This window comes from Phaseolus vulgaris, chromosome 4 (genome assembly GCF_000499845.2).
Source record: "Phaseolus vulgaris cultivar G19833 chromosome 4, P. vulgaris v2.0, whole genome shotgun sequence".
Lineage (NCBI taxonomy): Eukaryota > Viridiplantae > Streptophyta > Magnoliopsida > Fabales > Fabaceae > Phaseolus > Phaseolus vulgaris.
Genome location: NC_023756.2, coordinates 2,840,932 through 2,855,322, shown reverse-complemented (window position 1 = coordinate 2,855,322; position 14,391 = coordinate 2,840,932). Strand labels below are relative to the sequence as shown.

Genomic DNA, 14,391 nt, shown 5'->3' with positions numbered 1-14,391 from the left:
TTGTATTCAACAATAAAATAAATTCATATACAACCCCAACTCAACACACACAACACAAACACTACTAAATTTCTTTGTCACCAAATAAATGACCTCAAATAAGTGGGGGCAATTTTGTAAAATTACTTTATTTATAGGGTGCAGGTCAAAATGATACGGTGTAAGGAGAATTTATCTTACATTTATCAATAATTACCCTCTACTTCCATTTAGGGTTTACAAACTAGGTTGTAAACAAATCACATTTTAAAAACTATAAGTTCACTCTTTTCCGAAATTTATTAAACCAATAATTATTTTATTATTACCACTACAATTAATCTTTAAAAATAAGATTAATTGGTAACATATAAATTATAAGTTAATTTTGTAAAATTGAAATATGTTTATAAATTTTTAGTTCCACATATAAATCTATATTATTGAAATGAGGAAGTCTCTTGAAAATCCTGTAGTATAAAAGTAGATATTTCATAGAAAATTAAACTTAAAGTGTAATTCTTAATAATATTGTTACTAGAAAATAAATTTAAGATAATTTTATACATTGATGTAATGATTGAAAAATAAATATATTTATTTATTTATTATTGACAACTTTGGTATTCCTTTCCAAAATTACAAGGAGTTCTGTAATACAATTACGTTTACCCTGTTGATACTTTTTTTTGAAGCTTTTATTTCTAGTTTTTTTTAATGTCATTCTTATAATGTTGATAGAATTAATTTCACGGAAGGAATTATATTAATTTATTTTGAAATTAATTAAATTAAAAATAATAAAAGGAAATTAAAAAAAAATCCTAAGAATGAAAGACAATGTCATTAAGCAAGTAAACAGTTTTTGTTTTTTTTTAATTATTGTGCTTTTGAAATTATAAAATAATTGACGTGAAGATGGAGAAAAAAAAAAGGATAGAGAAAGTAAGATTAAAACGAAAAAGGGTCCCACAGTACCTTTAACCGTTTAGCGAGGAGCACGGAAACACAGTGAGAATAGAAAGAAACCAACACACACCGAAGCAACAAAAAAGGAATCACGAATTTTGCATCGAATGTGCATTTTCATTTTCATTTTCGTTTTCGTTTTCGTTTTCAAATTTCATCAACAGGGACAAGAAATTGAGAGAAAATTGATCTGAATGGAGATATCGCAAGCGATGGACGCTCTGCGTCAAAGAGCGACGTTCGTGAAGGAGTCACTTCACAAGAGCCAGACCATCACCGATAACATGGTCTCCATTCTCGGCTCCTTCGATCATCGTCTCTCCGCCCTCGAAACCGCCATGCGTCCCACTCAGGTACGCGCGTGTGTCACTTTTAGTACCAGAAAGTATGAATCTCACGCTTCTGATTATAGCAATAAATAATGTTGTTTACGTTGCCTCTTTCGTCGCTTAATGTATTGATCAATGTTGTTCAATTTCTCATTGGTAAGAGCGTTTGCGTTTTGATTCAATGAATGTTTCAAATTCTCATCATAGAAGCTCGTTTTGATTCAAGGAATTTTTCAAATTCTCGTTATAGAAGCTCGTTTATGAGGATACAATTTTTCTGGAGAACGATTTTGGTGAAATTTTCTGTGAGGAGATACGAATCTAACTTCATGGAATTAAAATACGAAATTTGTTAAAAAATTAATCATAGTTTTTGGTTGACTGAATTAAAATTTATTTTATTATTGTAAATGCAGCTGAGCCATGGCAGAAGTAAAAAATAAATTTCACTACATGTGTGACATAAAAATAGCTAATGACAATTTTTGTTAAATTATTTCATATAGAATAAATCAATTTTGAGCTTTTATCTAATTTATATAAACTAGTGAAAATAGTTACTAAATAAAAGCACAACATTTTTTTAAAATTATCATGTTGTAAGAATACGAATATAAAATTATACAAAAAAAAAACATGTACACAATGGTTAAAAAAGTTGTATTATAGATATTTTAGGATATTTTTAGCAATAAAATTGAATTGTATCGAGATTTCCATGAAAAAATTTATCGGATTAAAAAATTGTGCTTTTAGTCTCTGAAATTTAGGATGATTATGATTTTTTATCCCTTAAATTTTAAAAGAATTTATTTTGATTTCTCAAAATTTTAATTTTTAAACACTAAATTTAAAAGATTAAAATACTTTTTTAAATTGTTTTTAAATACTGAAATCATATTTTAGTAATTGAAGGATTTTATTTATTTTTAATTTAAGGGAAACAATTATCTATCTCAAATTTAAAGACTTATGTTATTTTACCATCTTCTCCCTCCTTTTTTTTTAGAGTTTGTGGTTTTTTACTTGACTAGATTGTTGTTTTAATTTTCTTTTTCGGTTCATATGCTGTGTCAGATAAAAACGCATTCAATTCGTAGTGCACATGATAATATTGACAAGACTCTAAAAGCAGCAGAGGGCATTTTGACGCAATTCGACCAGACACGAATGGTGAGTCTTTGTTTTTTCTTTATTTTTATTTTCAATTAATTTCCGTCTTACTACATCGGGTATATAATTTCTTTATTTGAAGTGCCAATTTTGATTAGAAAAATTAAAAAGGAAAAAATTGTAATTAATGTAACTTTTTATGAGCCTGTACAAAGTTGAATTTGATAATGACAAGCTCTAAATTTCATTTTGATTCCATTACCACCTTTTGTGTTTTTTTAAACTAAAGTTTGATTCTTAACTTTTAGATTTTTTTCACAATTTTGTCTTCTTTAAATTATATTTTTATTACTAAAATCACATGCCCTTTTGGATTATGTACAAGTATAATAATATATTATATTATAATTTTTCAATTGAATTAAGTTAGTTGTGATTAATAATGTTTTTTCATTATTTTCATCCAAATTTAATTATCAGGCGGAGGCTAAAATACTTCGAGGGCCGCATGAGGATCTTGAAAGCTATTTAGGAGCAGTTGATCAGTTGAGGGCAAATATTCGTTTCTTTACTAGTAAAAAGAGCTTCAAATGCAGTGAGACTGTCATCAACCATGCTAATAGCTTGCTTACCAAAGCTATCTCAAAGTTAGAAGAGGAATTCAAACACCTTTTGACAAATTATAGGTTGGTCTTCTCAAATTTGAATTTCTAATCTTGCTATATTCTAAAAATATGTGTATTCAAATATGCTTTTGATAAATTTTCTTTCTAATAAAGTTGTTTTTATGTGCAAACTACGTTTCTCGAGGCTAAACAAACTACAAATTATTGCTAGTTTAGCTCAAGTTCCTTATGATATTCTCATCAAGTCTTACTCTTATATTCACACGTAAAAGTATTATTAACTCAACTCAAGATCAAAAGACTTAAATGCTTTAGCGTTGAGATTTCACACGAGGAATTTCACCTTGATATGAAGAAAAAAGACGAGGTTAGGTAGGTATAAAATATCTGAAGTTTTTAAAGTATTTTATTGCATATATAACTCACTTTACCCACATTAATTTAATTGGTCAATAAGTATTAGTGGTAATACATATTATTTTTATGTTTTTCTTTTCAGAAAAAAATTAAATAAATTAAATTAAAGGGACACTTTAACCCTTATTTACCAAACTCCTATGTATTGTATTTGCATTATTAACAGAAAGTATTCAACTTCTTCGACAAATATTTTCCTTAAATTTATCCCATTTAAGATGTTATTTTTTATCCTAAAATATTAATAAATTAATTTTAAATCTAATTTAATTTTATGAAATTAATTTATTAGATGAGATTTATATTCAGTTATTTATTATAAAATATTTTATCTCTAATTAATTTGAGATCTCAATATAAAATATAAAAAAATGTATCATTATAATTTTTTTATAAAATTAGTTTTTTTATTTCAGTAAACCTGTGGAACCTGATCGCCTTTTTGAGTGCCTCCCAAACTCTCTAAGGCCCTCAAATTCTGGGAAGCATGGTGAGGGTGGTGGAAAAAACCATTCTCGAAAACAAAGTTCAGAAGGTGTCGCTTTCGCCCTTCCAACTCTCATTCCACCAAGAGTCATACCTTTGCTACATGATTTAGCACAGCAAATGGTTCAAGCTGGCCATCAACAACAACTTTTTCGAATCTACAGGTAATGATTTATTTTGTTCTTTGCATATAGTCAATGACCAAGTAGTTACATGCATGTGTCTAAAACTATAAATATACTTGAATTTCTTTTTGTGAAATTTGGTTTATGATCCATGTTCCAAATTTGTAGAGATACCCGAGCTACAGTCCTGGAACAAAGTCTTAGGAAGTTAGGTGTCGAAAGGTTGAGTAAGGATGATGTTCAAAAAATGCAATGGGAGGTTTTGGAGGCAAAGATTGGGAATTGGATTCATTATATGAGGATTGCTGTAAGATGAATACGAATTTTTTTCTACTTGTTTTGCTCTTTGCATTTTTCTAACTTTTCTTGAACAGATCAAATTGCTGATTTCTGGAGAGAAGAAAATTTGTGATCAAATATTTGATGGCGTGGACTCTTTGAAATCTCAATGTTTTGCTGAAGTCACTGCTGGTAGTGTGGCTATGCTTCTTAGTTTTGGAGAGGCTATTGCAAAAAGCAAGAGGTCACCTGAGAAATTATTTGTTCTTCTAGACATGTATGAGATCATGAGAGAGCTTCAACCAGAGGTATTATAAAGTTTATATCTCAATACTTGTATATATACATCAATTAAAGTTCGTATTTAAAACAACTTTTACTATAATGAGCTTGATATTGTATTAGGTTCTCTAAATAATCTTTTTCTAAGAAGAAAATTGGAACACTCTTAAATTATTTTGAAATATTGTGTTTTTTCAATACAATTTAAAGTTTTTTTATTTGAAAGATAGCATGTCATCCAAATTGATGAGTTAAAAAAAATCTTTACTAACCTCGGGGACCAGAAAATTGCAGAGAACAAGTAAGTGGAAAAACTACATACTGCATGATTAGGAAATAAAATATGTTAAGGTTGAAAGAGAGAAAAATATTCTTACAAAACTATAAAGATATTCCTTTAATAAAGGCAATCATCATAATTATAAAAGATTATAATTAAATAAGAAAACAAATAAAATATATTAAAGAATAAATCCTAAACCATATTCTAAAATATTGTAAGATAATATCTGTAGATATTTTTTATATTTCTCTAACTGTTACTCATATGAATTTAGTTTTTATGAAAACCTATTTGACATTAATTGAAAAGGAAAATTTATCGTCATTTCTATGGATTTGAAGTATTAGAAAATCTATATCTTAACATAATTTTCTTAGAATGATGCATATACTTGTTTTCTTCGTATGTAATTTTATGTCATTTTCTTATATTTATATTTTCACTGTTTTTTATTGGAGTGGTGCATGATGTAGGTTGAGATGCTTTTTGAAAGTAAAGTATGCACTGAAATGAGAGAAGCTGCAATAAATTTGTCAAAGAGATTAGCTCAAACTGCCCTAGAAACCTTTGTTGATTTTGAGGAAGCAGTTGAAAAAGATGCCACTAAAACTACTGTAATGGATGGAACTGTCCACCCTTTAACCAGCTACGTGATCAATTACGTAAAGTTTCTATATGAGTGAGTAAAATCGCAATTTTTTTCTTTCTATTGTGTTTGTGTTTGTGTAATTCGCTATGTATCTTTTCCGAAATATTTTATAAACACTTCCAAAAATATTTTCTTCAAAATGATTTCGAGAAATAATGATTTTTAATAAATGTTTCCTATGAAAATGTAATTGGATTCAGATTGATTGTTTTTACAATTTACTATCTTAGTTTTTATTCTAAATGCACACAGTTATCAATCAACCTTGAAACAACTTTTTCATGAGTTTGATCCCAATGATCCGGAAGGACAATTAGCAATTATTACAACAAGGATTATGCAGGCTCTCCAAAGTAACTTGGATGGAAAATCAAAACAATATAAAGATCCAGCATTGACCCAGTTGTTTCTTATGAATAACATCCATTACATAGTGAGATCTGTGAGAAGGTTGGTTGTTACTTATTTTTTTGTTTTACCCTTATTTTTTTTTTGTATCGGCAAAAAAAATATTATATAAGTATACTCCAACCCTAATAGTATTGTAAGATTGGTTTTCAAATTGGATCCAATTCCATTTTGCATACTGTACTTGTAGGTCAGAGGCAAAGGACATGTTAGGGGATGATTGGGTGCAAATACATAGAAGAATTGTGCAACAACATGCAAATCAGTATAAAAGGATTTCTTGGGCAAAGGTTTTCACTCTTCAAATTTGATAAACTCTAGAGAAGTCACATTAATTTTATTTTTTTATCAGAAAAAAAAGTCGCATTGAATTATGTATATAAAAACATCTAGTTCTTTCATCTGATTTCCTAAACAGGTTATACACACAAAGTTTAGAACAAATCTTCTCCTTCAACACAAACATTAAACTATTAATGAATATACTCCATACCCAAAGGCCTATACATATAAAATACCACACAATAACTTTCACACAATCCTTCAACTAAATAAAAAAATACAATAGTTTCCTAAATATTTCAGATTGTGAAATCCAAAACTTGAAAATGTATTCTGAATTACATTATCCAAAAATTATTCTAAAGTACAAAATATATTAGATTGATCGATCTAGAATATACTTATGGATTTTGTCCAGCATAAATATATTTTAGATTGTACAAACTGAAATACAATTTTAGACTACATAACCTGAAAATCTGAAATATATTTTTAGATTTAAAAATGTAAAATGAAATACATTTTTGAATTGTCATCCAAAATATATTTTTGGATGTGAAAATATATTCTAGATTGCATAATCTATAATATATTTTTTAATTTCACAATCTAAAAATATAAAACATAAACATTTTAGACTTTTCCAACATCTTATAAATGTGCACACAAAAAATGATGTAGAAGATGAAATAAGTGTTTGAGTGAATAAGTATTTTTTTTTTCTATGGATAATTATATTTATGAGAATATTCGGTGGAAAAGACTTAGGATTATTTATATGTATATGAATTGGAACATCCTGAAATGATTCACATTTATTCATTTTTTATTATCGATAAAAAAATATTTACAAATACTTTTTATCAGTCTTATATGTTATTATTTTAGGTAAGGGGTGGCTACCAAAAAAAACCACATCATATTATGTCAAAAAGGAGTGATGATCATGTTAATGTTAATCATATTTTTAATTTCACTTTGAGTTTGCATGACGACGGTTTCATTAATCGGTAATGTTGGATGATCTTGTAGATTTTACAATGCCTCACTGTCCCAGGAGGGGACAACAATAGTGGAGTCTCAAGAACAATGATTAAAGATAGATTCAAGACATTTAACGATCAAATTGAAGAGATTCATCAAAGGCAATCTCAATGGACTGTTCCTGACAGTGAATTGCGTGAATCTCTTAGATTGGCTGTTGCTGAAGTCTTGTTGCCTGCATATAGATCTTTCCTTAAACGTTTTGGGTACTTTTCAATTAAGCTATGTAGTTTTGGACAAAATTATAAGCATTTTCTTGTTGTTTTTAGAGTTGTTTCTAATGAAAAGTTTTACTTTGATGATCCGCATAATAAAGTTTTGCACTAAAGGACAAGATAGATTGTCAAAGTAAAACTTTAATTGTGATGGGAGAACAACACTAAAAACACTTGAACTATTTTTTTTTTCTTTTCTTTTCAGTTTCGGAATTTTCTCACAAATTTTATTCCTTTTATGGTGATGAAGATGTATTTAATGTTTCAGGCCCGTGATAGAGAATGGCAAAAATCCTTATAAGTACATGGTATATTCTCCCGAACATCTTGAGCAAATGCTAGGTGAATTTTTTGAAAGCAAGATATGGGGTGAACCAAAGCGATAAATCATTGCAATAAGTCCCTTTCCTTTGTGATTTGGAAGCCTGGTTGTTTATAATAATTTATCAATATTGTACATGTGTTGTCTTTCAGTCAAACTTGCTATTCTTTCTTCTTCTCTCGTTTTAGGATTTCTTTAATCTCACTATTTGAGCACCACCAAAGTAAGAAATAGTCATTGAATAGTTCATTTGTTAGTTCCTATGTTAGAGTTGATTTATTGACACTTTGACAGTCCAAACACTTAATTGACACTATTTTTTATCCTATTACAAATACATATGTCATACTTTGCTATATTTATCTACTAATATTGTTATTGTGGTTATGGTTTGGTTTTTTTATCGACAAAATAAATTAGAGCATTGAAATGCTTCAATCTGTATACAAAAGTTTCTAACAATTTGAAAAAGAAAAAACTCAGCACATTGCCAAAGTAAGGAAGTACTACATCTGGATTAGCTCTACCCAATACAGAAGACATATCAGATGCTAAAAAAATGTCACATATGAACACGTCCTTGCTGAGTCCCCTTATTCTATGCCTCTGTTGTCCACTAGCTGGATCAGACAATACTGATTTATGTATGGAATTTGGATATCACCTGAACAAGGTTTACTGATATTACAATACACAGGATAAAAATACACAACATAATGATCGTAGCAGGCAGTTACAAATTAGATATAAACAGGTATTAGTCCAACAAGACTATTGTGAAAAGTCCAAGACTAGTATCATTGTGACCCCAAAGTGTGTATAGATAGCCTTAAGTTGTAGCAACCAAGTGTATGAGATACTTGTAACTTCTATTCTTCATGCTGCATAGTGTTCCTGCAATACTTTGGCTAATAAATTTGTAAACCTTGTTGCAACAAACAGTTTTCATGTAATTATGATATTTAGCTTAAAAATGACTCTTGTGATCTGTTGGAGATCCCACATCATGGGGTTGAGTTAGGCTTAAAGTCCACTTCGTAATATGGTATCAGAGCCATTTCGAGCCTATCCTAGCGAGTGTTTGTGTTGGGCCTATCGTGCCACCCGCTATCGGGCCGCTATCGGACCACCCAAAATATATAGTCCCACGCACGAGTTGGCAGTCTCGGCGTGAGGGGGGTGTGTTGGAGATCCCACATCGACTAGAGATTAGAGCCTTTCATTGTATATAAGTGGGTGCAAACCTCAACCCTATGAGCCGGTTTTATGGGGTTGAGTTAGGCTTAAAGTCCATTTCGTAATATGATCGAAGGAGCTAAATTCAAGAAAGAAAAAGAGAGAATATATGCTCCTCTCTAAAGGGGAATGATATTCATCAAAATACTTCACCAATTATTCTCCACTCTTACACATTCAATCCATTTTGTTCCCATATTATCTCAAAAGTTTGCTTTTACATATCACACCTCAAGTGCAAAAAAAAAAAAACTTATATTTTAACCAAATTAATAATCTTAATTTGATTTTTAGGCTATGTTTAGTAAAAGTGGTCCAAAAGCTGCAATTGAAAGCTAGAAGCGAAACACTATTTAATTAATTTATTAAGTTATAATTGTTTGAATGCTGAAGTAATTAACAAATGTAAAATAGTTTCATATAAGTTTTAATATTATCTTATTAATAAAAATATGTTTTCGGATGTTTATAATTTTAGATTTTAATTAATTTTAAGATCTTGCGGTTTTCTAATGGAAACAGAATATTACTGTAGTTGTTACAATGTAGAAGAAGATAGTACACTAAGATCTTTCAATTCTCCTGATAAAGTCAGTCTCTAATAGTGATTAAAAAACTCTTATCTGGAACTATATTTAGTCTTTAACAACGATTAAAAAACTCTCTGAAACTATATTTATCTTTCACCTTATATTCGCCTTGTTCTTAGGTTAAATCTCGTTCATATTGGAAACTTGTTACTTCATATACAACAAATCATTTCCCAACTCTTTCAATCATATAGCGATTGTGTCTAAGAAAAATATATACAATTGCATACGTCAAAACAAGAAGATTCCTTACTAATACTATTTATAGTTATTTTTTTTCTCAACTAATTTATATATCAATAATTTTTTTAGTCTTTAAAATAATATTTAATTTAGTATATATATCAATTATTTTTTTTTTAAAATTAGTTTTTATTTAGTAATTTTTCTATATAATTTAGTTTTGTAATCTTTTATATAAATTCACTCATAACTTACTTTCTCCTTATTTTTAGACTTTTTATATACTCGTATATTATAAGATGAGGATCATTGATAGATCAATATTTTATAAAATTATATGTCAATTATTAATTCATAAATAAGGTGAATATCATTGATAGTTCAAAACCTTTCAAGTATCCTATATGACAATCACATTTAATTCGTAAATAAATAAATTGAATGTAATAAAAGAAGGAAAATCCTAGTGGGTGTCCAAAAGGCACTAATTAATGAATTAAAAGAAAAAAGTTTAATATTGGAATATGATTTTTAGTACAAATTTTGTTCCGTTCAATTCTTTTTAATATGTTACAAAAAGAAAAAAAAAACAAAACATATATTACTTTATGTATTATTTTCTATAATAAAATATTATATAATTATCGAGATAACAGTTTAATATAATTGAACAACAACAACCAAAACAATTCATATATGTCTAAATTTTATCATAAAAAATCATTACGGAACAATCAACATAGATCAATTTTACAACCAAATGGTAAGCAATTTAATTATTTTTTCTTAAAAAATTATTAAATAAAAACTAATTTTAGAGATAAAAATAATTAATTACTATATTGATTAAGTTATATATTATTTTAAAAAATAAAAAAATTATTAAAAGAATTATTAATATTTAAAGTAGTTTTTATTATATATTAATTAATAGTTTTTAAATTGATATCTAATTAATAACAAGTTTTTATTTATATAATACTAAATTATTTGAATCCAAAATATATATATATATATATATATATATATTATGCAACATATATATCCAATTACAAGCATGAATAGATACATCTTAATTGTTTTGAATTGAAAGAAGAGTTGATTTAAGCTAAAAGTTTGTTACAAAATATTGTCAAAGGATTTAAAGTAGTTAGTACAATTAATAAATGTGGATAGTGATTTTTTTTCATATACGCATCTAATTTATGAGTAAACAAATAGTTTTCATGTGGCTACACATATGAAAGTGTGCCTATGTCTCTAATTGTTCAAACACTGCATATGATCTTCTTTCCCAATGTATTTCTCTAGAAAAGATTATAAATAAGCACTTTTAGGCTACACACATTTTTTATTAATAGGAATATGAATAAAATGTGAGAAGTGTATCACTAGAAAGATTACAACTTCATACCAAGTTAAGCCAATAATTAGCTCTTTCAAGAGGCAATGGAATTCCTAATTAAGAATTGTAAAGAAAAAAACACAGCAAATGTGAATTTGCATTACATTCCAAATAAGTTGGAAAACATTTTGAAATTTTGAGTTGTTCTTTTTGGCTGCTGGTCTTGTTGCCTCATGGTGTTTGAATGATTACTGTTCTCAACCACACATGTAGACTCAATTCAACAAATATGCATATACACAACTATTGGAGCATTCAACTGCTAAAAAAGCTTTCACCTCCTTCAATCACCTCCTTCAATCATTCCACTGAACAAGAACATTGTTAGAAACTGATGATATGTTATGTGTTATAGTGAAGTATTGAATGTAAAAGAAAATAGGTAAAGAAGAAACTGACCTTGGAATGAAGAAGGAACAAGAACTACATGCATGTCAGAAGAATTAGGAGGTAATTGCAAACGAAGAGGATAGAGTTTTGCAGTGAATGGATTGCGGCAACACACAAGAATATCATCAAGCCCTGTTTCTTCTTGCAATTTATCTCTTAATTCACTCACACTGCTTCCTTTAAATATAAAATAACTCTCTTTCTTTGCATCATCAACATCACCATTTTCGTCCCCCACATCATAAAATATTACTCTTCCTTCTTTCACTGGTGATAAACCCTCTTCTGAATCTTCACACTGCATGCATGCATGTGTATCAAAATTTACTTTCATCAAGGATAAGTAAGAATTTTGAAACTTAAAACACTTTACAAGGTTAAGATCCAACAAATGGGGGAGTTGACAAGGATTTTTCACCCAGAAGTATATAACTTTTAAAATATAAACCTTGTTTCTTCTCTACAAAATAATACTATTTTGTTGTACAAGGTATTTTATTATTAAGTTTTGGATTTTTTTTTGTTATGCTACAGTTTATTATACTCTAAAACAATAGTGCAGTTTAGAATGTAAATTTTTTCAATAAGCTAATTAAGATAATATAAAATTTATAACTATGAAGGATGAAATAAAAAATAAGTAGTTTTAGAGATAATAGAATATAACTATTACATGAATTTAAGTGATGCAGGTTAATTGAAATAACAAGTATCTTTATTTATTTTTGTATTGGAAAATAATATGTAAATAAACAAACAATTTGACTTATAAAATTTAGCATTTTCCATTTTTAATTAATTATTAAGTTTTATTTACATGTTATATATTTTTACTATTATAATGAAAATAATTATATGGAAAAAGCATGAATAACTATGTTTGAATCAACAGTTAGCATAAGTGAAACTATGTCTTATTTTTATTTTTTTTAATTAAAGTTTTATGTTTGACTTTTGTGAATGAAAAAACAGTTGAAAGAAAACACTTTACTAAATACGATTAACCAGATCCATGCAAAATTGGTAATCAAATGGTTAAAAAGCATTATTTGAGCATAACATTTTGTATATTATTTCAGAAATAATTTACTCATAATATATTTACACCCAAAAGTTATATTGTTCCAATAATCAATTATAGTATATTATTCTTGTTATTGGTGACCCATGATTATTTTTGTTTAGATATGTTTGTTAAGAGGTAATTTTAAGACAACAAGTAATTAATTTCGTGACATAAAAAAATTAACGTTTACTTAAAAAAAAAAAACATGCATGAAATTGAAAACATCACATAATATAAAAAAACAATTTATCTTAATTTTTTTTTGCAAATCTTGATTAGTTCAAAGAAATTATATTTAGAATACATTGTATTCAATGTATTATTTTTTTTAATCTATACTTTCATTTTTTTCAATCTCATATTTGATTTGAGAGAAAGAACAGTAATGAAGATTCTGTTTAGTTTATGTTTTGTCCTGAGTTTGATGTGACGAACCTCGGGTGTCGTGGGAGATCGAAGATCAATCCTCACCAAAGAATCCATGTCGGAGATCATCGCCAATGGAGAAGAAGAAGGTGAAAGATCTGTCGGTGTCGGAGTCAAGGAACCAGATTTATTGGGAGGTGTAATAGGAGTTGGTCGTGGTCTAGGTTTCGGTTGATTCTGAGGTCGAAGCTCCACAATATCCACGTCCCACAGAATCCAATTTGCCGTTGAGGTACGATGAGGAACATCATGGGTGATGGTGTTCCTCCAAGGTGGTAACCCTCCATTGCCACGCAGATACTGTCCGTAGCGTGTTCTTAACCGCACCTGAACGCCTTCTCTTATGGGTTCCCATTCCACAGAAGAGTTCAACCTCGAAGGAAGAGTCTGCAACACTCTTTTCCCTGTTCCTCTCAATATGAACGGCATGTTCGAAGCTGTTAGGTATTTTCCATAGCAGCTTTTCAACCTTATGAAATTCGAATTCTCTATCATCTCCACGCTCCATTTGGCGTTGTTGTAACAACCGTTTCGATCTTGGAACACGTTGTCTTGATTCTCATCGGCCAACATGTACTTGTCGTGGTAGCTTCTCAAACGCACCACTTTTGCCTTCTGGAAGAACTCCATTGATTCAAAAGGGTGGATTGAGAAAACAGAAGGGTGAGGGTGATCAGATGCAAAGAATTGGAGGGGAAAAGGAAGAAGGTGGTGATGTTAGTTAAGATGGAGAAAATGGGGTGAAGTTGATTCGTTTCTACATGTTTGTGAATATGTGTTGTGGAAATTGCACGTGATGGAGCCATGATCGTCTAATTAGGGCGAGGTGGGAATTGCATGCAAATGAGATTCTAAAATGATGCAAAATTTGTTAGTTGTTACAATGAATTCACCTTTGGCTATCAAACTTTTGGTTTGGTTTTTGTTGACATATTTTGAGATGGATTGAATAATTGAAATCTTGTGGAGCATCGAGAAACCATTCATTGGTGGGTGGTGATTAGGGATACGTTGAATAGAAAAATAATTCAATTTGTGTATCACATGTTTAATAAGGATACATAATTCTATTTAATGTTTTTTAAGATGATCATTTATTTCTACATTTTAAAAATATTTGTGTTTTAATTAGAATTTGTGAGTTTCTATAATTATTTTTAATTTGGTTTCCTCCTGTTGATTTCTTCTCGATCTACCTCTCTCGGTTTTTTCTTAATCTTTCTCTCTCGATTTTAGATATAGAGAGGGATAGCTATTGTTTTACTATCAAATTAATTAAGATGATTT

General features: G+C 28.8%; 2 protein-coding genes across 2 annotated transcripts; one reads left to right on the top strand and one right to left on the bottom strand.

The window, feature by feature from the left end:
- The first annotated feature begins 1,006 nt into the window (after positions 1 to 1,006).
- Positions 1,007 to 8,162, top strand: LOC137836373 (exocyst complex component EXO70A1-like). Its single transcript, XM_068645100.1, has 11 exons — positions 1,007 to 1,301; positions 2,355 to 2,450; positions 2,871 to 3,076; positions 3,850 to 4,083; positions 4,213 to 4,351; positions 4,419 to 4,631; positions 5,362 to 5,567; positions 5,790 to 5,987; positions 6,136 to 6,235; positions 7,260 to 7,477; positions 7,755 to 8,162. Exons 1-11 carry the CDS (start codon positions 1,143 to 1,145, stop codon positions 7,870 to 7,872), a joined length of 1,887 nt encoding a protein of 628 aa, XP_068501201.1. The 5' UTR covers positions 1,007 to 1,142; the 3' UTR covers positions 7,873 to 8,162.
- Positions 8,163 to 11,094: 2,932 nt separating this feature from the next.
- On the bottom strand, positions 11,095 to 13,873 carry LOC137836372 (uncharacterized). The gene is made up of 3 exons (XM_068645099.1): positions 13,114 to 13,873; positions 11,622 to 11,910; positions 11,095 to 11,530 (listed from the first exon to the last, which is right to left on the bottom strand). The coding sequence occupies exons 1-3, from the start codon at positions 13,732 to 13,734 to the stop codon at positions 11,523 to 11,525; spliced, it is 918 nt and encodes a 305-aa protein (XP_068501200.1). The 5' UTR covers positions 13,735 to 13,873; the 3' UTR covers positions 11,095 to 11,522.
- Between the last annotated feature and the right edge of the window lie 518 nt (positions 13,874 to 14,391).